Below are 24,020 nucleotides of genomic sequence, written 5' to 3'. Positions count from 1 at the left end.
GAGGCTCCAAAGTAATTGGACAATTGACTGATAATCAGCCTCATGGCCGGGTGTGGCCCGATCCCTTGTTATTCCATGACAAATTAAGCAGATAAAAGGTCTGGAGTTCATTCCATGTGTTGAATTTGCATTTGGTAGCTGCTCATGGGAACTCTCAATAAGCGGTCCAAAGAGCTGTCGATGCAAATGAAGGAGGCCGTCATTAGGCTGAAAAACACAATACAAACCTATCAGACAGATGGCAGAAACGTTAGGAGTGGCCAAATCAACAATTTGGTACATTCTTAATGCACTGGCGAACTCAGCAACACCAAAAGGCCTGGAAGACCACGGAAGACAACTAAAGTGGATGATCAAAGAATATTTTCCCTGGTGAAGAAAAACCACTTTGCAACATCTAGCCAGGTCAAGAACACTCTAGAGGAGGCAGGCGTATTATTGTCAAAGTCTACAATCAAGAGACGCCTTCATGAATGTAAATACAGAGGGTTTACCACAAGGTACAAACCATTGGTAACACTCAAGAACAAGAAATGCAGATTAGATTAGTTCTGCAGATTAGTTCTGGAACAAGATTCTCTGGACAGATGAAACCAAGATTAACTTGTACCAGAACGATGGGAAGAGAAGAGTATGGAGAGAGAAAGGAACGGCCCATGATCCAGATCATGCCACGTCATCTGTCTAACATGGTGGAGGCACTGTTATGGCAAAGGCATGTATCCCTGCCAGAGGAACTGGGTCAATGGTGTTTATTGATGAGGTGACTGCTGATGGAAGTAGCAGGAGGAATTCTGAAGTTCATAGGGGCTAAACTGTCTGCTCAGATTCAGCCAAATGCTGCAGTATTCTTCAAAGGCCAAGGCAGCCACCTGACCTTAACCCAACTGAGCATGCTTTGCACTTACTGGAGACAAAACTGAGGACACAAAGACCCACAAACAAACGGCAACTGAAGGCAGCTGCAGTAAAATCCTGGCGAAGCATCTCAAGGGAGGAAACTCATCATTTGGTGACGTCCATGGTTTCCAGACTTCAGACAGTCGTTGACTGTAAAGGATTTTCATCCGAGTATTAAAAATAATCCTTATGTTTATGATTATGTTGGTTTGTCCGATTACTTGTGACCCTCTGAACATGAGTGACTGGGTATTTAAAATGGCTGTAATTCCTAAAAGGCTTATTTGAAGGAGCATACTGTTCATCATTTGGGGCGAAATTTAATCTAAATACTTACTTGAATACAGTGGAAGTAGCCTTCAAATTCCTTTTTGTCCCCAATGCCACCGAAATCTTTCATCTGGCATCGACAATACCCAATAATAATCTGAGATCTCTACTGTTAAGAGTCACCCCGTACAATAGGAATGTCATATTTGAGGTGAGACGGGGGGGTGTGCCATGCCCCCACCGAAAAAAAGTGAACCAGGTTGTGGTTTTTTTTGTTTGTTTTTTTTTCCATTTCATTTCATTGCCTGCAGTTGATTAACCACCGTGTAGAGGTAGAGACAAGAGAAAGTGGGGAAATGTGTTGTGCCGGTTGTTGTTGCCGCTGGAGGGGCATCCGGTCCGGAGCGCAGATCTCGGGAAGCCACCCTCTGTCAGGGCCGCTGTGTGCGGGGAGGAGCCAGCCGCGCGTAGAAAAACACGACGGGGCTTACGCCCTGTGCGCAGCTCCGCGTCCTCCGCCTGCGGCTCACCTGGAACAGCGCAGTACGGACGGACGGACGGACGGACAGACAGACAGACAGACAGACAAGCGGGCAGGTACACAGAGGAGCCGGAAGAACGAGCAGGTAGACTTGTCCTGATAGTATCCCCCCTCCCCTTTCCCCGTTCCCCCTCACCCCCCATAGTTGCTCCAGGTGTTTCAGGGATCCCAGCTCTGCCCTCTGCTTTTTTAAAAAAAAAATAAAAAATCTCGAGTCATTTATGTGAGTGAAGCCGCATCGGAGGAAACATGATCGAGCAAGGAAAGAAGCTGATTCTGATCGTGGTGGATATTCTTTGTGTCTTTGTCGGTGAGTTCCTACCCTTTGCTCTCCCTCCTGACAATATGGCTGAAAATATGATTAGTTTCAGGCTCGATGTCTAATGTGCGTCAACTTGTGATTTTGTGTGGCCCGATTCAGAAATGCAACTCCAAAATGAGCTCTCTCTCTCCCTGTGTATCTATCTTTATCTCTATGTATCTGTCTTTTATCTCTCTCTCTCTCTCCATGTATCTATCTTTATAACTATCTATCTATCTAGCTCTGTATTTACATATCACAGCTTTTACAGCTTGTGAGGCAACATGGACACACAGGAGCTACACAGATAATCCACATGTTGCCTCACGGGTATTTCTGCAGGATCAGAGGATGAGATACTTACTCCTGTCTAAAAATTGCATGATATACATTCCAAACACGTAACTTGCACAGTGCTCTGTTGCAAGAAGAAGAAGCAGCAGCATAGTAGACGCATTAATTTGCAACGATTGTATAATCAGCAGTACTATTAAACTCTGCAAGTCATCAGTTGTCTCTATCATGTTCAAACAGGCTAAACAGAGTCTTTCCCAACAAGGAAAAAGAAGACTGCCGGGGACTTTTGTTGATATCTGGCTGTCCCCAAAGTGATTTCACCGCTGAAATCACTGGGGTTAAGATAGGACACGTAGTATCTTATCTCACTGTCAGGCTTTTAAAGTGTTGATATGCTGAGGCCATGATACACTCACAATTTGATCTCTGTGTTTTGGCTGCTTCGTGGTTGAGTTTGTTGTGTGTAAGTAGCCACAAAGTGCACTTTGGCTGTGCGTATAAATCTCTGCCCGTCTCTTCATTTCTGTGATGAATAATTTCCAGTCTCAGGCTCGTTGCATATTTTTTCCTCCTGCACCCTGGGCCCCTTTCTTTTTTTAAACCTAGGGTTGGGAGGAAGAGCAAAGATCATTGACAATGAATCTCTTTCTGTGTGGCAGTAACAATCCTGTTTTGGAAAATGTAGACCAGGTTTGTGTGTGTGTGTGTGCTGAGGGTGGGCTCTTCGGCGGTGAATGTGTGAGCACTGCGCAGGGAACAAAACGGCTTGTTGCGACCTGCTCTGCTCACTGAGGACGACAAAAAAACCATTAACAGAACTGAAACCTTCCAGCCTTTTGTGTCACATCTGCTCAGATTTTTTGCAAACATGATTCTGACAGAGGTTGTCGTTGAAATTATGAAAAAGGGTGAGGGAGATGGCAGTGTTGAGTTTGTTTGTAGGTGTGAAATATGGGGTCAACAGTAGAACTTGCCTGCAGTGGAATGCCTGTTAAGGCAGCAAGATATTGAAGAAAACATTGAAAGCTAGTGTGTGTGTGTGTGTGTGTGTGTGTGTGTGTGTGTGTGTGTGTGTGTGTGTGTGTGTGTGTGTGTGTGTGTGTGTGTGTGTGTGTGTGTGTGTGTCCCCAGTTGTGGACCCATCTGGTGACTGACAGGGAGGAATGATAATGACTGTTCTTCTGTTCTCCCTCTGCACTCAGGATGTAGGGTCATGTGTGTGCACACCTGACGCTGAGCCCACTATCAACGCCCTACATGTCTGTTGTTGTGTGCATGTGTGTGTGTGCGTGTGTGTGCGTGTGTGTGTGTGTGTGTGTGTGTGTGTGTGTGTGTGTGTGTGTGTGTGTGTGACGTTGGGGGGGGTTCTTGGTTAAATCCTTGCTAGGGCCATGCTTTCATTTCAGTAGCCGATTTGAAAATGAGTCAAGTTGTTTCTTAGTCAGCCAGGAGAGTCAGTGACGTCTTGAGAGGAGTCTTTTCTTTGGACAAATACAATCATGCGGAAAGAACGCCTAAAAAGAAGTGCTTATTCAACATGAAAGCATACTGTTGTGAAATCAGAGATGTGGAATCAATTTCAAGTGATGATTAATGACTAGTCAGCCAAAGATTTCTCAGTCTACAAAGCCTTTGGCTGACTCAGCTTGAAGTTAATGTATTTATCATATCACAACCACTGGTGTGGAAGTCCCTGACCCGTGAGATATTTGTCAGGTGGAATTCAGCGAAAAAAAAATTTTTTTTTTCAAGATTTGTGCTCGGAATCATTTTGTGTGCATCGGTGTTGCTAAGAGGCAGGTGATAATGATAAAAATCCGCTGTCAGCATTTCTGTTTGCAGATAAAATTACCCGACGAAAATCAGCATGCCGTTTTTCAAGCAGAGGTCAAGTATTTGATGGTTTCAGCCTCTCAAATATTAGAATTTGCAGATTGTTTTCAAGATTATTCAACAGTAATTATCAATTAATCATGTCAGCCCTACAAATAAACTCAGAAAATTCTATCACTTAACTGTAACACAGCTTTAAAGGTATAATATGTAACGTTTCCACATTAAAATGCCTAAAAACGACTAGACTTAATTGATATATTTTGTTGAGTTGTGTACTTACATCATCCCAAATGTTTCCAGCAATTTTCAAACCTACAGAAATCCGTAATGTTAATCGAGGTCCATTTCCCTTTAGTCGCCTGTCAGTGGCGTCATGTCCCCTTTGCGCACGCATCAGCATTGTGGTTGTCTGCGTGAAGCAGTCAAAATTGACTTCTTATTCAGTTTAGAGCTACATTTGTTATACGATACGCTTTTTAGATCTTGGTCGTTTGTAACCATATAATTTAACCGGATGAAGGATTTTAGTATTTTGGTCACCGGATGTCTAGATCATCGATTATCAGAGAAACAAGCTCAGCAAACTTTAGTGGCAGCCCGGCTCGCAGCCCTCTCAGGATGATTTTTAACATGAAACTGCTTTGTTCAGTGTTTTTTTTTTTTTTTTTACCTGTTTTAATCACCTTTCGCCTTTTTAATTATTTTGGAGAGAAGGAGACCTTTAGAGAGAATTTCGCCCCCGGTAAAAACCTCCTTACAGATTAACACCGAAGGGATCCCAATCGGGAGAAGCTGACTGTAACACCGGCAGTGGTGCTAAAGACAACAACTCCCACGATCCCGCGCTACTCCACGACGCAACCAAACTCCGTCCTTTGTTGTTGTTTTTGATTGAGAGACCCCTAGTGGCAGAAAATTACATATTGCGCGTTTAAAGACTTGGAAACATACGTCAACACATACGTCAATAGAATAATAACCAGATGAATGTTATATCATGATATTATCTTGATGTAATTCCAGGCTGTAGTGTTTTCCTTCGATGTGGGTTCATTTTTGCAAAATAGGTTTACAATGGCAAGCCTCTCTTGCTGTACAAACTAACAGTCCTCCATGTCTGAATTTTTTTTTTCTTTTCTTTTCTTTTTTTAAATTTCTGTCTTTAAACCATTGCATCTCCACCAAGAGCGGTAATGGGTTGCTCTGCGTGTGGAGGGCAAACTATCATCAGGTCCTATCCCACTCGTTTAGAAAGGCTTGGAGCCTGTGGAAGTGTGTGCGTGTGAGAGGGCGATATGGTAGGAATGCGCTGAATGTTCAGTTTGTACCTGATCTCTGATTCTGCGCAGTATTTTATTTCTCCCTCTTCCCCTCCGCAGTCAAGCCTCCATCCTGCCATTATTTGTTACCACCGCACGCAGGAGATACAGCACAACCTCCAAGTGTACATGGAAAAAAACCACACACGGAAACACACAGTACCGCACGCCCAGATTTCACTTTGACACAGACAAATGCCACCGCAGAAGAACGTCTGCTGTTACACTCACGGGTCATGAAATTCACGCTGCGGTTACATTTTTGCAATACAGTCAAATCATCAAGATTGTAAAAATGAACATCCTGCTCTGTTCATCTTTTTGTTTCACTTCTTTCTTGGTCTCTATCTTTTCTTTTTATGTGACTTACACGCAGCGTATCTGGACTCTCTCTAGATCATATACATTTCTGACACTGTACAAGTGATGAAAGCCAGACGCTATTGTTACACTGGTTTTGTCACACAATATCTTCTGTTAAAATATTTTTGATATTTTCGGAAATACTGCACGCTTATTAGTTTTTTGGTTTTTTTTGTTCGATTGTTTTTTGCTACGAGTTAGGTGAAACGATCAGTGCCTTTCTCTGTGCGCTAAACATGAGGCTACGGTTGGTTAGCTTAGCACCAAGACAGAGAGCAGGGGTAAACAGCTGGCCTGGCTCTGTCCAAACGTAACAAAACACACCCACCGGGGCCTCTAAGGGTCAATAATTAGCATGTTAATTCATGAGAAAGCCAAAGTGTAAACATAAGTGGTTTTTCAGGGGGTTATGAGATGGACTATCTCTTGGTTGTAGCCTGAGCCGACAACCAGTTAGCTTGTATGAAAACTGGAAACGGGGAAACATCTAGTCTGACTCTCCGTCCAAGAATTAGTTTGGCATACGACCCCCTAAAAAACTACTACGTGTTGCCTCTACACTTTGGTTTAAACAAAAGAGATAAAAGGTGTTAAATAGTGAGCTTTGGAGGTGCTGCTAAGAAGATTTTTCTACCTTTTTGGTCAGAGCCAGGCCCAGCTGTTGCTGAACTCGTCACCCGTCGCCGTTAAATAACTTTTATGACTCTCCCTTTTTGTTTCTGTTCAGTTGCTTTGATCGGATCAAGCGACCGGAAAGAGCGTTTAACACTGGTGCCAATAATCCTCACATGAAGTAGCAGATGCAGACAAAGTAGATTTACAGGAGAAGTTGATTTGATTTCAAGTCATTCCACTTCACTTCTAGCACTCATTATCTGCGCTGTACCCATCTAGCAGGGTAAAAAGAGCCATAGGATGTATCCTCAAATACATTTTACCCCAACATTGGCCTCAGGAGCCAAACTCCTGTTTGCTAATATGGGAGGTGCAAGGTCAGCGACCCCTAGGACTTGAAAGTGAATACCAGCCATTCTGAAAAATTCACACATCGGTCCTATGATCTCAGACAGTTGAATGTTTTGTGAGCCTGACCGACTCCCCTACACTCACTCACTCACTCTCACACAGACAGACACACACACACACACACACACAAAATACTGTAAAGCAGTATTTAATCAGTCAGAATATCTGCATAGTAACACATGGAGCAGTTATTTTAGGTATAATCAGTGTATATCTCACTGTTCTTACTTTTAAGCTTCAGGAATTATTATTATTTTAGCATCAAAACTTTGTATTTTAAACCCCGATTTTATTTTTCACCATTTCATTTTCTGGATTAGAAAACTAGTTAATGTGTTGACACCGACCTGAAGCATTTTGAAAGCAACTTGCTTGTTTAATTTGACACTTCTCTGGCTAAAATATGATGTTGGCCTTGGACGAAGATGGGCAGGACAGTAAAAAATTGACTGCTAGTGTGAACCAGTGCGAACAAAAGGGGGGGGGGGGTGTTTTCTGAGAGGAAATGATGAGTTGTTTCACACTCCAGTTGTGTTATTAGTGGGATTTTTTTTTTTTATATATAAATCTACTGTTAGATGGTAGGTAAGCCTTCCATGGACAGTGGTGCATAATCAGTCAATTTTGTTGCAGGTGCTCTAAAATATAGACACACGATATAAAGGCTGCATCAGTTAATCTACTGATTATTGTCTTTATTTAAGTGGTTGGTTGTTTGTCAGCAAATAGCAAAATGCCCATCACAAGTTCCCAGAGTCCAAGGTGACATGGTTAAATGTTGTTTTGTCAAACCAACGATCGGAAACCCCAATATTTTGAGTTTATTTTCACAGTAGAAAGCAGCAAATATTTAAATATGACAAACTGGAACCATAGAGTTTTTGCCATTTTTGCTTAAAAAGTACTCAACCAATTAATCACATGTCAAAATATTGCTGATTAATTTTCTGTCAATCGACTGAAATGGTCAGTGACACAAAGTTCATGTTTTGTTAAGGTGAGAAACAGCACTGAGGAAATGAAAGTGTGTGTTGCTTGTGTAAGTGTATTTCATACAGTTCCACTCCTTCAAAAGTACATTAGATTGTGATGACTGATAACGGCTGCTGTTGTTTCTCCCTGCAGAATGTTATTAATGTGCCATTTAACATTTTGCTGACATGTTTTGAGATGCTCCTTCAACAGTTTTTTTTTTTTTACACACACACACACACACACACACATGCACTCACACACACACACACACACACACATGCAAACACAGTATCTGCTTCTTCCAAATATATGTCAAAGTCAAGTAGAAAGTTTTGACTTGTGCTCCCTGACATTCCTGTGTGAAAATGAGAGTTGTTAAAAGAGTGTGTGTGTGTGTGTGTGTGTGTGTGTGTGTGTGTGTGTGTGTGTGTGCGTGTGTGCGTGCTTGTAAACCACAGCATTGTAAAAAGTATGACTGTATCTATAGACTCTTTGTGTTTGTGTGGTTAAATTACGTGTCACTTGTGGGTTTCAGAAGGTCTTGTCATTGCTGCGGTGGTTTATTGTTAGAGGAACCATTATTTCTGTTTTCTGTGTCTTTGATTAAAGGTCAGTTTTTTACTTTTACTCTGCACACTTCAGAAAGATATGAGCTAGAGGATTGATTGCTCAGAACGTGTATTTATTTGTGGCTTGAATGGAACACAAACTAGAAAAGTCTTTAGGGAGCAGATATCTTCAGGCCACACAATCCTTTGAATTTAATTTAATAATAGAAATTATTAATAAAGGTATAACCTGCATCAATGCACAGGGAAAATATTCTCATTCATAATCAACCTCCATGAGGTGCAACTAAGAAAACCTAGGAAAGAGACCTGGGTGAAATAGTATCTGAGGACAACTGGGATGATAAAGATAGTACATTCAAATGCTCCATAGCTGCTAGGCAGTGCTTAATTCAGTTTAAGTTGTTCCACAGGTTATACTATTCAAAAACGAATTGATAAATGTAATTCTGCCAAGAGCACTTCAATACATACTTTATTAATTAGATATTGGGAGGAAATTTTTTTACAACTAAACTGCAGCAGCAAGTTTGTTTTGAAGGAAACGTAAGTGGTACCAGACAATGTTTTCTATTAACGTAATGAGGATACGTTGTTCATTTTTATGCATTTGGCATGTTGCAAATACGTCCATACTGCTCGTATCGGTAAAATTTTTCCACCAACATACAATAAAATATGCGGCATTATTAAACTTTTAATGGTTACGTTTAGTCACTCAAAGCTCTTGGTTGGGTTTCGGAAAGATCAAGGTTTGGTTTAATACAGAAAAAGTTCAAAGTGACCTCAGACACAACATGTTTCTTTAAGTTTAACCAAAACCATGATTGTTGCCTAACCTTAAGTGTTTTTAACCGAAGGTGGGACTGTGGATGTGAACCCTGGTCTCTGGTGACAGTCATGCATTCCGTACGCCCGCCATCTACCCCAACCGCTTCCCTCCTGTCGACTCCACCGCCATTATTAAATGTGGTGCTTCATTCAGCGCTGCCTCTGAACGTAATCCAGCCGCCGCTTTCGTTTCCTACCAAACGCCTTTGCTGTTGCACAAAAGTTGTATGTTAAAACAATCTCTAGGAAAACAGGGCTGAAGTGCTGGGTGCTGTGGTGCAACCAGACCCCTCACTCTTCTTTTTTTGGGGACATCAGAGATACTGACTATGTTTATGGTGAAAAAAAAAAAAAAAGTGGCAAAGAAGATTTTATAAGAAAACATCTGAGCGACTCTCCGTACAGCATTGGCTAAATGATTTGTCGGGTACTCTCCACCATGAAAGGATTTCAGGAAAATTTGGTCCCCCTTTATTGCTTTTCTACAGGACGTCCAAACCAAGTCTAATGATAGTCAGGATCAGGGTCTTTCTCTCATCTTTTCTTGCTTTTCTCACATTACCGACTACAGTATGTATTCATGTGGTGTCCAACTTAGTTGACACTTAACAAAGCTTTAATAAAAAAAAACAAACATCTGATGATTCACAGATGTGCTTATAAATTAAAAAAAAAAAAAGACACCATTCTGTTCCAAACCATTTTTTTTAACAAGTTTTTGAGATAAAATAAGAAGCAGACAAACTAATCAAAATAATCTTTTTCAGGCATAAAAACCAAACAATGCATTCCAGAGCATGCAGTATTATTGTTTAAAGTAGTGACGTTTGACCTTTTCATACAAAAAAAGTTTTGTGACTCCAAAACAGCGGATATACCAAGAAGAAGGTTTTTTTTTTTTTTTTTTTTTTCTGCCAGTGTCCTGTAGGACTTTCCCAGGAAAAATCCCCAGGTTCACAGGAAGTGATGCACTTTCTTTGTGACAACACTTTGCTTAGAATCACTGGATTAACCCCCCAAAAAAGTGAACAATGATGGCTATTTTAGACAAAAAAAAAAACAACAACCAAAAGCTGCATCAACAAAATCCATGAAAGAAATGACAGAACCAAATACGCTGTTTGCCAAGTGATTTCATGGGCATGCAGTACAGAACAAACACAGCGTTTCATGATAGGGCTTAAAGAAAAAGTTGTCAAAACAAACAAAAGAAGGATCTTCAAGTTAAATATTGGTTTTCCGAGCACATCAATGTGATGTGGCCAACCAGCTGCGCATTTCCGTTAGCTAACAAACTACAATGTCGCCCAGCAGACCCACAAATCTCACTGTCGTCCGTTGAGACTTGTCATGCAGAGCTCAAACAAATCTTCACACACAACACTGTTACCTGTTTCGGGTCAGTTTTTCCAGTTAACGTCTCAATTATTCGGCTCTCAAGACGAGTCTCAGAGGGCCTCGGCACTCATCTTAAGAGCTGAATAACAGGAACGCTTCCCACTTCCCAATGGGTCAGAGGTCAAGGGGAAGTTGTACTTGTGTCTGATCCCAGATTCCATCATGTTTATTTTCTCAAAGAGGAATCGGGGTTGCGCTCTTTCCAGAAGAGATTGTGAAAGCGTAAAACAATACTTTCCCTTCTTCCTTTTTTTATCTCTCCTGTGGCCTGAAGACAAAAACTCAGCAGTAACTCTGTGTGTGTGTGTGTGTGTGTGTGTGTGTGTGTGTGTGTGTGTGTGTGTGCTTCTTTAGATAAAGAGACTGGAACCAGTTTCTACATTTTCCTCAGCTGTGAAAGTTCATGGAGAAAGTATAAATTAAATAAAGACTCATCAGCTATTTGTTAAATGTCAGAGTAGTAAAACTAAAAATACCGCATAATAAAAATACCCAACTACGAGCGAATGTCCTCCAGTCAACGTAAGTAGTGGTATAGCGAGTATTAGGAGTAAAATATACTCAAAAAAGTGAAAGTATTAGTTTTCAGATTTATCAGATCAATTAAAGGGAGAAAGGAAGTATTTCAGGAGGGATAGGGAGGAAGGAAGGAAAGAAAGGAGGGAAGAAGTTACCAAGGAAGGAATAAAGAAAAAAAGGACACAAATAAAGCGCAAATATTCTGTCAAACTCCTTAGGTAATTTTTAAAATACAACAAATCACTAAGCTGAAACAAGGCTTTTTTTAAGAGTTCCTAAAAGCTGACATTTTGGACATACAAAACCTTTACTATTTTAAAAATCACATGCTTTAAGTAAAATTTTCAACCTGCAAATCAACTAGGCACTGACAGCTTAGCTTTAGCTTAAACTAAAGTACAATTACCTCAAAATTGTACCTAAAGGAATTGTTAAACAGTTTAGGAAAAACACTCATTCACTTTCTTTCCAGGGCGTTAGAGGGGGAAATTACAGTTTCCCACTTCTAAGTATTGTTAAGTTCAACTTCCAAGTCGTAATTACGACTGGGAAAGTCGACTTTTTTCTGAAAGCTCCGATGTAGCCGATGCTAAAACGTACAGAAGTTCCGTCAAAAGCAAGCAAACGTGGATGTGTCGTGTCAGACAAAGTCCACTGCTAAAGGTAATTAAACGCTGAACTTGAATAGATGCGGAGCTATATTGAACAAACACATTATTTTCCCCCCTCACATGTCCAACTCTGCAGAAGAACAACCACCACTCAAATTACACTCCCGTATAGTAGCAATTAATAGTTTTTTTTTTTTTTTTTTTAGCAAACAATTTGCTTCCAAGGTAGTACAATACTTGATGAACTGCAAAACAAACTGAGGTCAGCTCAGAGACCCCCCCTTAATTCTCAAGGACTGTAAAGTTGTACTTGTTGATGTTTTTAATCACATTTGTAGTTCTTTAATTCGCTTATGCCTGTGGGATGACTCCTTTTGTGTAGCTGAACTGTCATGTTGCAGTGTTGTATATACAGTACTGTGCAAAGGTGTGAGGTACTAAAAGTAAAATTGGGGATGCTTTCAAAAATAACGCCACTAATAGTTTTTTTGTTTATCAATTGACTTTATACAAAATGCAGACTCAAATATGTATTTGGCGTGACCACTCATTGTCTTTAAAACAGCACCAATTCTCCGAGGTAAACCTGCTCACAGTTTTTCACAGTACTTGGCAGGTAGGTTGTTCGAAGCATCCTGGAGAACTTGGATCAGTTCCTCTGTGGATTTAGACTGTCTCAGTGTCTTCTGTCTCTTCATGTCAACCCTAGACTGACTCCATAACGTTGAGATCAGATCTCTGAGGGGGCCAGACCATCTGTTGCAGTACTCCTTGTTCTTCTGGTCTCTGAAGATAGTTCTTTATGACTCTGGCTGTATGTTTGGGGTCGTTCTCTCATGCTGCAGAATTAATTTGCGTGCAGTATTACAAGATGGATGAGTATCAGAATACCTAAAGCGCCTGAAGCGTACTGTAAGTAGTTTGTTCTCAGCTCTCTCTTGTAAATCTTGGGGAAACTTACTTTCTGATTCACTGAGAAAAACAAACCGTTTTTAACCACCAATAAAGTCAAATGTTATTTATATAGCCCAATATCACAAGTCAGAAAATTTGCCTCAAAGGGCGTAACAATCTGTACAGCATTGGGACACTCTCTGTCCTTAGACCTTCGACTCATACAAGGAAAAACTCCCCAAAAAACTTTTTAAATGGGAAACAAGACTAGGTCAAGACCTAGTATATGGCCTGACCGCCCTTTATCTGTTTGCTACTCTCCTACTGTCTGTGCTCACATATACAGTAATTTAATAAAGCCGAATTCCCAAAAAAGCTGTTCTCATTTACATTTTTTTTCTATGTCTGTTGTCAGACAATGGAACAAGTATGAAATAGTGACTGAAATACGGCCCATTAAGACGACCTGTTAACCAGCAGACACTTCCAAGCCATTTCCAAGCTGCTGCTCTGCTCTGCTAAAATCCTGATTTTATAACTGCGACGTAGTCTGACAAAAACACTATACACCTGGGATTTCAGCTATATTTACTTGTAAAATGATCGATCAGAGAGAGAGTTAAAAGCTCATTCATGTCTGCGTCAGCCACCGTGCGGCAACTCTCCTGTGGGGAGTAGCTAAGGTTTGTCCAAAAAAATCGCTTCATTTATCGCTAGGTGCTTTTTGTGAAGAAAAGTCGCTGAAGGGGTGTGAAAAGTCAGTAAATCTAGTGACAAAGCTGATACGTTGGCAACACTTTCTGCAAAACGCCCCCCTAATGACGCAAGAGAAACTGTTTGTGCCAATTCGTTTTGAAAGAACATTGACCAGTTGGGAAACTTCAGCACTTCAGCAGTCTTGTGGCATACAGCTGACCAATGTTGTAACCCTATTACTCTCGGTCAGTTAGTCACGGACATTAGCGTTTATAGGGCTGGCCCCACTGTTGCAGTCCAGCCAAATATGGAAGAAACCTCAGTGAGAGCAACTGAGGAGGGATCCCTCCTCCAGGACAGACAGACATGCAATAGACGTTGTGTTTACAGAATAGAGCTACAGAGTGGATTCACATGGACAATCAGGATGACAACATTGTAGACTAATGAAGAAAATGATGTGGGAGAACATCAACAACTTCCAAAAGATAGGACCGGAGCCACATGGCGTCCTCTCCACCATGAAGACCTGGAAAGAGGACAAAGTACACAAACACTCAACACCAAACACATCAATCACATGCCACCAATGTGACCATGAGAGGGGTTTCGATCTTCTCGTCTAATTCTCATAAAGGAAGCGAATAAGCGTATGTCAAAACTGTTGAACTGTTCCCTTAAGCACAGTAACTGAGTAAATTCACTCGTTTATTTCCCACTACTGGGTCTCAGGTAATGTTGAGCTTCAAAAGTTGTTTGATCAGAAAACACGTTGCCACACTAACATACAAATAATACATTGAATTAATACATTTTCAAAAAGTTGCAATATAAATTACATCAAATGAAAGCAGTTGCTTGTAATGACAAAATCAAGTAAAACATACTCAAAATGAAACATACAAACAAGGGGGAATTCTGTATATTACAGTACGTAAAAACAAAAAACATTTTGATGAAGGAGGGTGTGAATATGCTCCTCTCTGGGAAGAAAAGACTAGAGTTTTTTTGGGTAAATTTGGGGAATGACCCCATCTTCCCCCCAGCTTGAGCCAGCCTGGGGAGGCCGCACCACCAGGACAGGCCTATAAAAACATACCAGGCCTTCTGGAATAATAGGGCAGATAAAAACAGCCAGTCCTGCTCAGATAATAGGAACTCTCTGTGGTCTCAGCTCCCAGAGACTGTTGGAGCATGTTTGATACGAAAGGGGGATCAACTTCCTCAGCAGTGGTTACCGTGTGTGTGTGTGTGTGTGTGTGTGTGCGTGTGTGTGTGTGTGTGTGTGTGTGTGTGTGTGTTTTGAGGGCCATTGCCCAGCTCTGTCCCCACACATCTCCACCCAGGAAGTGTGTAGCCACCAGAGGCTTGTCCAACAAGCAGCCTCTTATCTAAATGTTATCCTTGCACCCTGCAGAATAAACAATGGTTGGGCCTCACTTCAAAGAGGAGCTGCGAGCACGCTTGACCTGCTGGAATAATGAGCTCTGTGATGTGAAGAGGAAAAGGGAGGGCCTCCTTTAATCAGAATAAATTCTCTTTTGAATCTTTTAAATGAGGAAACTGCTTGACATCAAAGACCATTAGTGGCACTTGTTCTGAGATGGTGACAAATATCACACCAGACATTAAAGCCTGTTTAGGCCTTCCAGAGGCAGTGTTACAAAGGCAGTAGATTGCGCGGGTGTTGCTTTTATTGTACATTTATCAAGAGAGCACTCTTAGACTCCAGGTTAAAGATGAGCATAGTGTTTCACATATCTTATTTTAATAAACAGCTTAAAATGTATATTGTTAAAAATAGATTGTTTTTCTCAGGATTCCTAGTGTTTGCTGAATCGTTTGCATATTTTTTGGTGTATTTTCTTTCTTTGTAAATATGCACAGAACTGTGTTTTGAGTTCGTCTGTAAACCTTCTGCTTCTGCTACCACGCCGCGTAGCTCATGTTATCAAGGGCTGGTCTTTCTACCATTTATTAAGTTATAGATTAGAAAAGGTTTTTCAGCCTATATACGCTGAATTTAGTCTCCATTAATGGAGCCATATAGTGTGGAGGAGTCTGCCCTTTAACTAGGTCTCAGGCTTAGATGGGTTGAAATATGTGTTGCTTTTTCTCAAGCGTATGATCTTTGCTCCTCGTTCGAAGCGGTGCAGCCCTTAAACTTGTTAGAATATCACTAGATTTATCTTTTATATTTTTCTTATTGTCAACGGGTCTCGTGAAACAACCAACACTACTAACAAGTATCGTCAGTGCCTGATATAGCTTATTCCTCTGTGCCATTGAACTCCAGTGTTGTGCAAAAACTACTAAAACCCCCTGACTGAGCCCCACCAATGAACTGGGTGACATGTTCCTTCATCACCATGAACATGGGCACTGTGTGGTTTTTTAGTGACTGCCATCCTGCTGTTATAAATACTCATGAGCACACCAAATCTGCTGCTAAAAAATAGTCCCCAACAAACTCATTATTTATCCCTGTTTGAGTAAAGTTTCCCAAAAACTACAGTGCCCGGCTGAAATTATTAAACTCCTCTTCAGTAGGAACCGGGGGGGCTTGGGGCAGAGACGCAAGGTAGGTTTATTTGCGTTGGACATTTCTTACACACAGGCAATTCAAATGCATTTTACATAATGCAATAAAAGCGTAAAAACATTCAAATGCAAATCAAAAGCATAGAAACGTTTTTAAAAGAAATGCTGCTTCTCCATGTTTAGTTTGAACTCTGCGAACAGCCAGCAGCCCTCTACCCGATGGCCTGAGATGCCGGGAGGGTTCATATAGTGACAGACAGTCGGCGGGGTTATGGTCTGAGGACACTGAGAGATTTCTAGACAAGCAGCAGCACTTTAAAGTCTCATCTCTGACACACCGGAAGCCACATATGGGGTAGGTCAGTCAAAAAGTATGGCGAGACGGACTAACACGAAATTGGTTTTGGTCTTACAATATCGTCAGCCCTATTCCAGCTCTCCTGAACCCACAGCACGTTGCTTACACATCCACAGAGCTCTCATTTTAACATTTTCTGGACGTTCCAGTTTCCAGAGATGTCAAATGTATCAGGCTGAGTTGTGGGGAAAATGTGTGTAAAATGATGCCTAAAATGACATCCGAGAATGTTTCCAGTTTATTTACTGTGGCTTCGTTAGTTTCACTCTGCCCTCAACTCTATAAAGTGCCGTTTTAATGAAGCATCACAACAAGCAGATACAGAATAGATTGTTTACTGGCTAAACATATATGTGACGCTGTCATTCAGCATTCGGGTATAAAATCGAGACCTTAAGAGGTCAACAAGTAATTTTTTTTCACGTGTGCGTTCTCCCAATTTTTAGGCCGTTTTTTTTTTTTAACTTCCTGCTTAGATATAGCCCACATTCCGCCCAACATGTTTATTCTTGCTTGATGTGCTTACTGAATTTTATATCCTTGTATGTAGCAGGAAGTAGAGAGAGAGGAAACACTGGGTATGAACGTTCACACCTGACAGAAGCCACAGCGCGTCTGACCTCAGACTTGATTTCACGCTCTTCGGCACGTATGTACGCATGACGTCATGCTAGAATGACCGTCGCTTAACTACCTGTCTGGGATGCGTTTTCCGTTCTGTATTTGTGTGTCCTCGTGTGGTTCCATTTAGTCCTGCCAGTCGGAGCGACGGTCACACACTCTGGAGGAAGGAAGCAATCTGTTAGTGGAGAGCTGCTCTTATGGCATTACCCAGTAAATATACACACCCCGCCTACGAAAACAAACTCCATCCATCCCTCGCTCTCGTTAGCTTCGGCAGTTCGGCACTTGAGTTCTTGAAAACAGGAAAGCTATTTAAAGGGTGTAGCGTAGAAAGCTCCTGACATCATTCAGTGTAGATTGGACTATTGTCCTGCTCAGATTCTAAAGACAGGTTTATGTGCTTCCACTGCTGTGTGTGCACCAAGAGAAACTTATAAACCCGATGTCTGCTGTCTGTCTTCCACAATAGCACAAATGATTTCTCATTACAAACCTATAAACACGTTGTATAAACACACGTTTAAAAAAAAACAAAACACTTCTGTAGGTTGTACACCACGTTTGATCTGTCTGGAGTGTGTGTATGCGCACTTTTGCGCGCCCTGGCTCAATCCTCAGCTCCCAGGCCCTTTCGCTGTGTAAACGCTGCCCCGATGTCAAAGGTCACAGTCGTCCACGCAGGACAGCGTGTTTCCGTGGTTCCCCCGTAGAGGGTAAACGCGGCCGGCAGAGGTGAAGCTGTTGCCGCTGAGCTCTGCTGTTGACAAATTCATTTACTTGGCAGAGTCGAGCCTCCTGCCCGAAGCCAAAAGATTAGTCCATCAGTGTGTTCTTAGCTGTTTCCTGAGCTGCACCTCATTGTGTTGTAGTTCATGTTTGACTTGTCACTGCAGAGCTGAAGGGTCTTAGCTGCTCTCAGGATGGAACCTCGGGCTCTTCACAATACAGAGTGGTTCCCAAGGACTAAGTACAACTGTTGCAATGCCTGTGTTCACTTCTCCGATGGCAGTTAGCTTGTCCTCCACTTTAAACCTGCATTTAAATCCGATTTTGACTGGAGAGGATGGTGATGAATGTTGTGATGAAGGCTGCATGCCAGAGAAAAACGTGAACCGCGAGCTGAAGGATGCCAGAGTTGTTCTGTAGAAGTGAGGGGAACTGCAGAGTCGGGCTGACGATTCTCTGAGTGAAGCCTCTAATAGATAATAGTTATATGATAGATGATCCATTTATATAAAAAATCTGATTAATGCGTCTTGGGAACGTTCTGTATCAATTTTTCTACTTATTTTTTTGCTCACATTTGTGGTTTCAGTGCAGGAAACAAAGCTAAAAACTGTTTTTCTTTTGATATTTTTCCATAAATAAAGTTTTTAGTCTCATTTGTTTCGTTTTTCTCTGTTGGCTAGCAGGACTTCCAAAAACGGATTGAAGTGAGATTTTATAGAAATCAAAAGTCATTTCTTTTTTTTTTAATGTTGATCCATTACACTAAACAGACTTGAACAAAGGCACTATTGCTTTTCATGAAAAGTTGCATCTACAGTACTTGGACGAGGAAAAAAATCACCTGAAACTTGATATTTGGTGGAGGTCTGTATCTGGGTATTGAGGTTTGACTACGTATATTTCAATATTTTACTTTCACTCTGTCTTTAGCAGTACGTAGGTTTTGTGTATGTGTGCCGATAAAAGCAGAGGTCATATCTCTGTATATCTCTTCTTCCTCCAGCGGCTCTGCCGTCGGCCATCCTGACGCTGATGTTCAGCCCCTACCAGAGAGGAATCTACTGCGATGACAAGAGCATCAGCCATCCATACAGGAGAGACACCATCTCCCATGGGGCCATGGCTGCGGTCACCATCACCTGCTCCATAGTCATTGTGAGTCCGTGACAATGTGGTTCCACTCAAATAGAAAATAAATAAAAAAAATCCATGTTTTCACTAAATACCATCAGCTGAACGCTCACCTCTTTCCGTCACAGATCACCACAGGAGAGGCCTATCTGGTGCACACCAAACAGCTCCACTCCAACTCCCAGTTCAACCAGTACCTCTCCGCACTATACAAGGTGGTGGGCACCTTCCTGTTCGGAGGCGCCGTCAGCCAATCACTGACCGACCTGGCCAAGTTCACCATAGGTCGCCCCCGTCCAAACTTTTTAGCCGTGTGCGCCCCGGTCAGCTGCAACGGATACATGCTGCATATCAACTGCACCGGCAACCCTCGCAATGTGACTGAATCCAGGTGGGCTCACTCAACACCTCGCCTCCCTCACGGTCTTTATTATGTACTAAAGTTGGACACAGTGAAGGCTGACTCCAGTACTTTTGGATTCAAGTTCCTGACTGCTCCTATTTGAAGTAATTTAAAATGTTTAAGATGTTTTCTTTTCATGCAGAAGTTTGACCTAAAAATTTCTTGTTCTTGGGAGGATAAAAAAAAAAACTGCTAACTATTTAAACAATTTAAATGACTTTTTTTTTTCATCATTTAAGATATATAAAGTTCCAAGTTCCCAGTGCCTAAGTTGACACTTACCGACTGCTGTTGACCGTCAGTCTAAAACACAAATAAATTTACTTCAGCTAAAAGCTTCACGTTTGAAGCTGTAACCAGCAAACGCTCTGCATACTTGTTTGATTTTTAAAAAAAAAAACAAAAACCCTAAGTAGCCATTATTTTCCTTTTTCCAAACTGATAAAAATGAAATTGTAATATGAGAGTAGATATCATCAGGAAGTGTGTTCCACCTTTCTCTTTACTAGATCAATTTTCTGAACTTATTTGACTGCTCACGCTAAATAAAATGAGCAGCGTATCTCGACCGGTTTGGATGTGATATCCACATTAGGAAAGGATTGTTTTATTTAGCCGGTATAACGTTAAAAATAATGAAAAGATCTATCATAAGTTACACAAAGTGATGGCTTAAAATTGCTTACTTCATCTGACCAACGGCTGATGCCCAAAAATATGCAGCCTCCAGAGACGTAAAGTGGTAAAACAATGCAAATCTTCACATTTAGGAACGAGCCTCGACTTATCGGTCGACTGACCAATTCTTCAGGATTAAACATTTATTTATCAATACATATAATTATCATTTACTTTGTCAGTAAGGCTCAGTTTGGACCACTGTAAACTAAATCCTACTGGAATCCAGGACAATAATAATCTTTATGGTACAGTTAATGCATAAGGTCAGTCACATCAAAATGTCCTTTTGGCATCAATTAGGAATTGGTGCATTTGTTCTATCGTAAATATGTAATTTGGTTAAAAGGCATTACATGCATCAAGTTGCAGGTGGACAATAAACCGATAAATGGGACAGTATCTAATCCTTATTCTTCATCATCATTTTTATTGGAAGTCCCTGGAAAACATCTGTGGACTTTGCACATTAATGCTGTTCTGTTGCCTCTTTGCTCCTCAGGTTGTCCTTCTACTCTGGCCACTCGTCCTTTGGGATGTACTGCATGCTCTTTCTGTCGGTGAGTGCGTTGTCGTTGCGTGGGACGCTCTGACGTTGTGAAATGTCTGTTTACCAAAAACACCCACCACTGACTCAACGTAGGAGGAGGTCGTCAACGCGGACACGTGGCTCCACTTTGAAAACATCATTGTTGTATTACTAAACACTGTACAATGGACGGAAGATGACAGACTCAGATGTTTAATCCCTGTTGGAGTGTTAAGAAGTGAAATACTGGAAAATATAAGTTAAGAATTGTGGTCTTGAAATTACAATGAATCTGACTTCATCACTTTTAATGTGACTTTAATCCTTTAGAGTTAGAAGTTATTTAGTTTTTCATTTCGGGGTGAATTATTTTTTGGTTAATGTTAGGGTCATGATTTGGTCGGGGTTTTCATTTTAGTTCCATAAATGTAAAAAAACAAACTTTGTCGGTTTCATAGTTTTCTCGTACATACTTTTACAACTCTTCATTTCTCCAAACCAATGGCTCACCCATACACGTACATGCATGTGGTTTAGATTTAGTTAGCAGCCGCTTTAAAATATTTTATTTTGTGTATGTGTCCAGTTCTACGTCCAGGCTCGGATGAAGGGGAAGTGGACGCGCCTGGTTCGACCAACCATCCAATTCTTCCTGCTGGCGTTTGCTCTGTATGTGGGATATACGCGTGTTTCTGACTACAAACATCACTGGAGCGATGTCCTGGTGGGGCTGCTGCAGGGAGCTCTTATCGCGGTTCTCACTGTGAGTTTAGCAGTGTGTTTCTTTGTCATTTGTACCAAAATAGATATTCGGATTGTTTTAAAGCTCCTATGTGTCTAGATGTAAATCTAGAAACGAAGGCACGAAGTTGGCCACACGGCCTGTAAACGCCATTGTGATAACGCAACTGAAACTGATGTTGCCGCTTCATTTTGAAAGAGCAACAACCATTGGGGAGACTCCCAACACTCGGCCAGCTGACCAACGGTGTAACTTCATCATTCAGTCAGTGATGGACATTTGTTGTTTTTTTTTTTGCGGTCCAGCCAAAAATAGAAACACGTCTAGGATGTATTGCAGTGCAATAAAAAAGCCATAGTACCTCACTTTAAGGTTACGGTTTTTGGGGCTACTACTTTAATTATGTGTGTGTGCAACTTCTTTCTGTGGTACAATGTGAGGCGGTTTTTTGCTGCTGTGTTGTATTGAAGAACTATATATTGAAAGAAAAACATTAGCAACACCTGTTAATACAATCCAACACAACAACACTGCAAACTAAAGCCTCAAAAATTACCACAGAGCTGAACCCACAGCGGACAATGCCACCAAAATAAAAATAAAAGAATTATAGGTTTCAGGGTTGGAACGTGTAATTGAAATGTCCCTGGTTTGATTCTGGCGGGCAGCCTCCGGTGCGTGTCGTCCTTTTGTCTGACTCTACTCTCAACTGTCGAATGAAGGCAAAAACTATCCAAAATATCATCTTAAAAAAAAATTAGTATCACAAAGGTAGTATTTATTACACTACTGATGTATTGGAATCCGTTTACTGACATTCACATTCAATTTTTACTTATTGATATATTTGCTGTTCTTGTTGTTGTTTCAGGTCCGATACGTGTCCGACTTCTTTAAGCAGCGACCCCCACCCTGCACACGACCAGACACCGCAGAGATTGAACACCTTGAACGTAAACCGAGCCCGCAGCTCCCCGACTCGCAGCACGGAAACCACTACAACTACTCTGGACCCGTATGAGCACATTACTGAACTCGCCACAGCTACTCCTACTAACCTGGGCCTACACTCTAACAGCAGCTATGTTACAACAGGACGTGTGATTTGCAAAGAAAAAAAAAAAAAAAAAGAAAAAAAAAAACACACACACACTGCAGTAACCACTAATTCAGACTAGACCTGCTCCACTCGGGGATTTCCGAACTATTTTACAGCTATGAAAATTCAGACATTTTAAAAAACCTGTTGGAGTAGAAGCTCCACTGTCTGTGTGTCTTCCAGTTTGGGTGTGTGTTTTCAATCACGATTCATTTGTGGTGTGTTTTTGTGTACATGGGAAGTGTGTTGTTCTGTTAGAAAGCGTGCAATGATTATATATATATATAACATATATATACATATTTTGTTTTTAAATATATATTTATATAAATATACTATATATTTATATAAATATATATATTATATTAATTATATTAAATATATATAATTTTTTTTTTTTTAAACTGTGCTGAGTTTCTGCAAAGAAAGTTTCACATTTGTGGGGGAGAATTTATGTCGCGAGTTTGACTGAAAAGTGAGCAAAGACTGCAAAAGAGATCTGTAAAATTTCAAGAACACCAACCAAGCATTTTCCTGTCCTTGATGGAGTGACGAGATATTTTCTACTTTGTTTCCATTAGATAAGACTGTTGTTATTTTAACTACACTGGAGCTTGATTATATCTGCCTGTTGGTCATTACTTTGTCTATATTTTAGTCTACATTTTACTGTTTTTAGAAGGTATGTATTGTGTAACGGTGGACTATTTTAACTGCCATTTACATACACCATGTATAGTCCTAACATTTTTATTTTGTTAAGACCTACTCTACTAAATTGTGTAACTTTTAAGAATGTATTACCACCACTTTATGGTGATGTTATAGTGAAACTTTGAGCAGGCAACATTGCTTTGGATGTTTTTCTTCTCTTCTAGAGACAAACTTTACCTAAATGATTTTTTTTTTTAAAAAGGATGGCCAAGGACAAATGGAGAAGTTACTGGGGTTTATTCATCCCTTAAACCCCCCCCCCAGTTTTCTTGAACCTCAATTGCTTTTCACTTCAAGTCTGACATGCACTAAATACACCTTTCATGGACCTCTTCCTCCCCTTTATAAAAACACGTAACGTATTGTGAAACCGCATGTAATGTAATTATTTCTTTCCTTCAGCCTGTCAGCTGTTTTGTATAGTTTCTCCATAAAGATAAACCGGCATGTCATCTGTGTGTGCTTATTTCAAACAGCAGGAAAAAAGAAATCCAAAGGAATGATTTGTGCTGATTGTGAGTGAGGGAATATTTTGATTTTTTTATTTATTTATTTATTTTTTTTGTTGTTTTGTTTTGATTCAGCTGTTCTCTGCTATGTTGGTGAAAACAATGTGCAACACACGGACATGTTTGTTCATGTCCGGACTTACAGTTGTGGGATTCCTCAGTACCAGGGAAATGGGCCTGTTGAGCCGGATCAGGTGTTTACCAAAAGAAAACAGCTCGAAGTTCTCACACATGGTAGATCGGAGTGCCGCAGCATAGGTATGATCCTCCGCTATGGCGGGGATTTTTTTTTTTAATACAGAACTTCAGAAGGGTCAGTTTTATCCAAATGACAAACATTTTGTTAACTGTAATAAGTCTCAAATAACAACATGGGTATCACTCTCAATATCCAGTTTTGGTTGGGCTGCACACATTGCTGTGGGTGGTTTTCATTGAGACTACAGTACCTTTACCAAACATTCGCCCTATGAAAGCTGTTTACTACATGTTCTGGAGATTATCCAGAGCATAATGAGGACACAGAGGAGATCAGATCAGTTGTGTGATGTAATGTTTCAATGGTGAGAACACCAACAAAATGCCATTCACCACCATATTTTTGGTAATTTGGGTGA

The 24,020-nt window shown here is 40.9% G+C and overlaps 1 protein-coding gene across 2 annotated transcripts; it reads left to right on the top strand.

The window, feature by feature from the left end:
• The first annotated feature begins 1,682 nt into the window (after positions 1–1,682).
• On the top strand, positions 1,683–23,346 carry plpp2a (phospholipid phosphatase 2a). Of its 2 annotated transcripts, none has more exons than XM_040138205.1 (6): positions 1,683–1,796; positions 18,602–18,753; positions 18,858–19,120; positions 20,313–20,370; positions 20,926–21,102; positions 21,953–23,346. In XM_040138205.1, the coding sequence occupies exons 2-6, from the start codon at positions 18,631–18,633 to the stop codon at positions 22,100–22,102; spliced, it is 771 nt and encodes a 256-aa protein (XP_039994139.1). In that variant the 5' UTR covers positions 1,683–1,796; positions 18,602–18,630; the 3' UTR covers positions 22,103–23,346. The 2 variants fall into 2 exon arrangements, with proteins under 2 accessions (XP_039994139.1, XP_039994138.1); XM_040138204.1 differs by lacking the exon at positions 1,683–1,796 and adding an exon at positions 1,820–2,021.
• The last annotated feature ends 674 nt before the right edge of the window (positions 23,347–24,020 follow it).

Source organism: Xiphias gladius, chromosome 10, assembly GCF_016859285.1.
Source record: "Xiphias gladius isolate SHS-SW01 ecotype Sanya breed wild chromosome 10, ASM1685928v1, whole genome shotgun sequence".
In the NCBI taxonomy this organism is placed as follows: Eukaryota; Metazoa; Chordata; class Actinopteri; order Istiophoriformes; family Xiphiidae; genus Xiphias; species Xiphias gladius.
Note: the sequence above shows the minus strand (reverse complement) of the source record. Positions and strands in the feature narration are given on the sequence as shown.

Bases quoted from the DNA above. Each gene is read 5' to 3' on its own strand.
- plpp2a (XM_040138204.1), top strand. From the start codon at position 1,961: ATGATCGAGCAAGGAAAGAAGCTGATTCTGATCGTGGTGGATATTCTT. The intron at 18,754-18,857 runs GTGAGTCCGTGA...TTTCCGTCACAG, and splicing joins TCACCTGCTCCATAGTCATT to ATCACCACAGGAGAGGCCTA. The intron at 21,103-21,952 runs GTGAGTTTAGCA...TTGTTGTTTCAG, and splicing joins CTCTTATCGCGGTTCTCACT to GTCCGATACGTGTCCGACTT.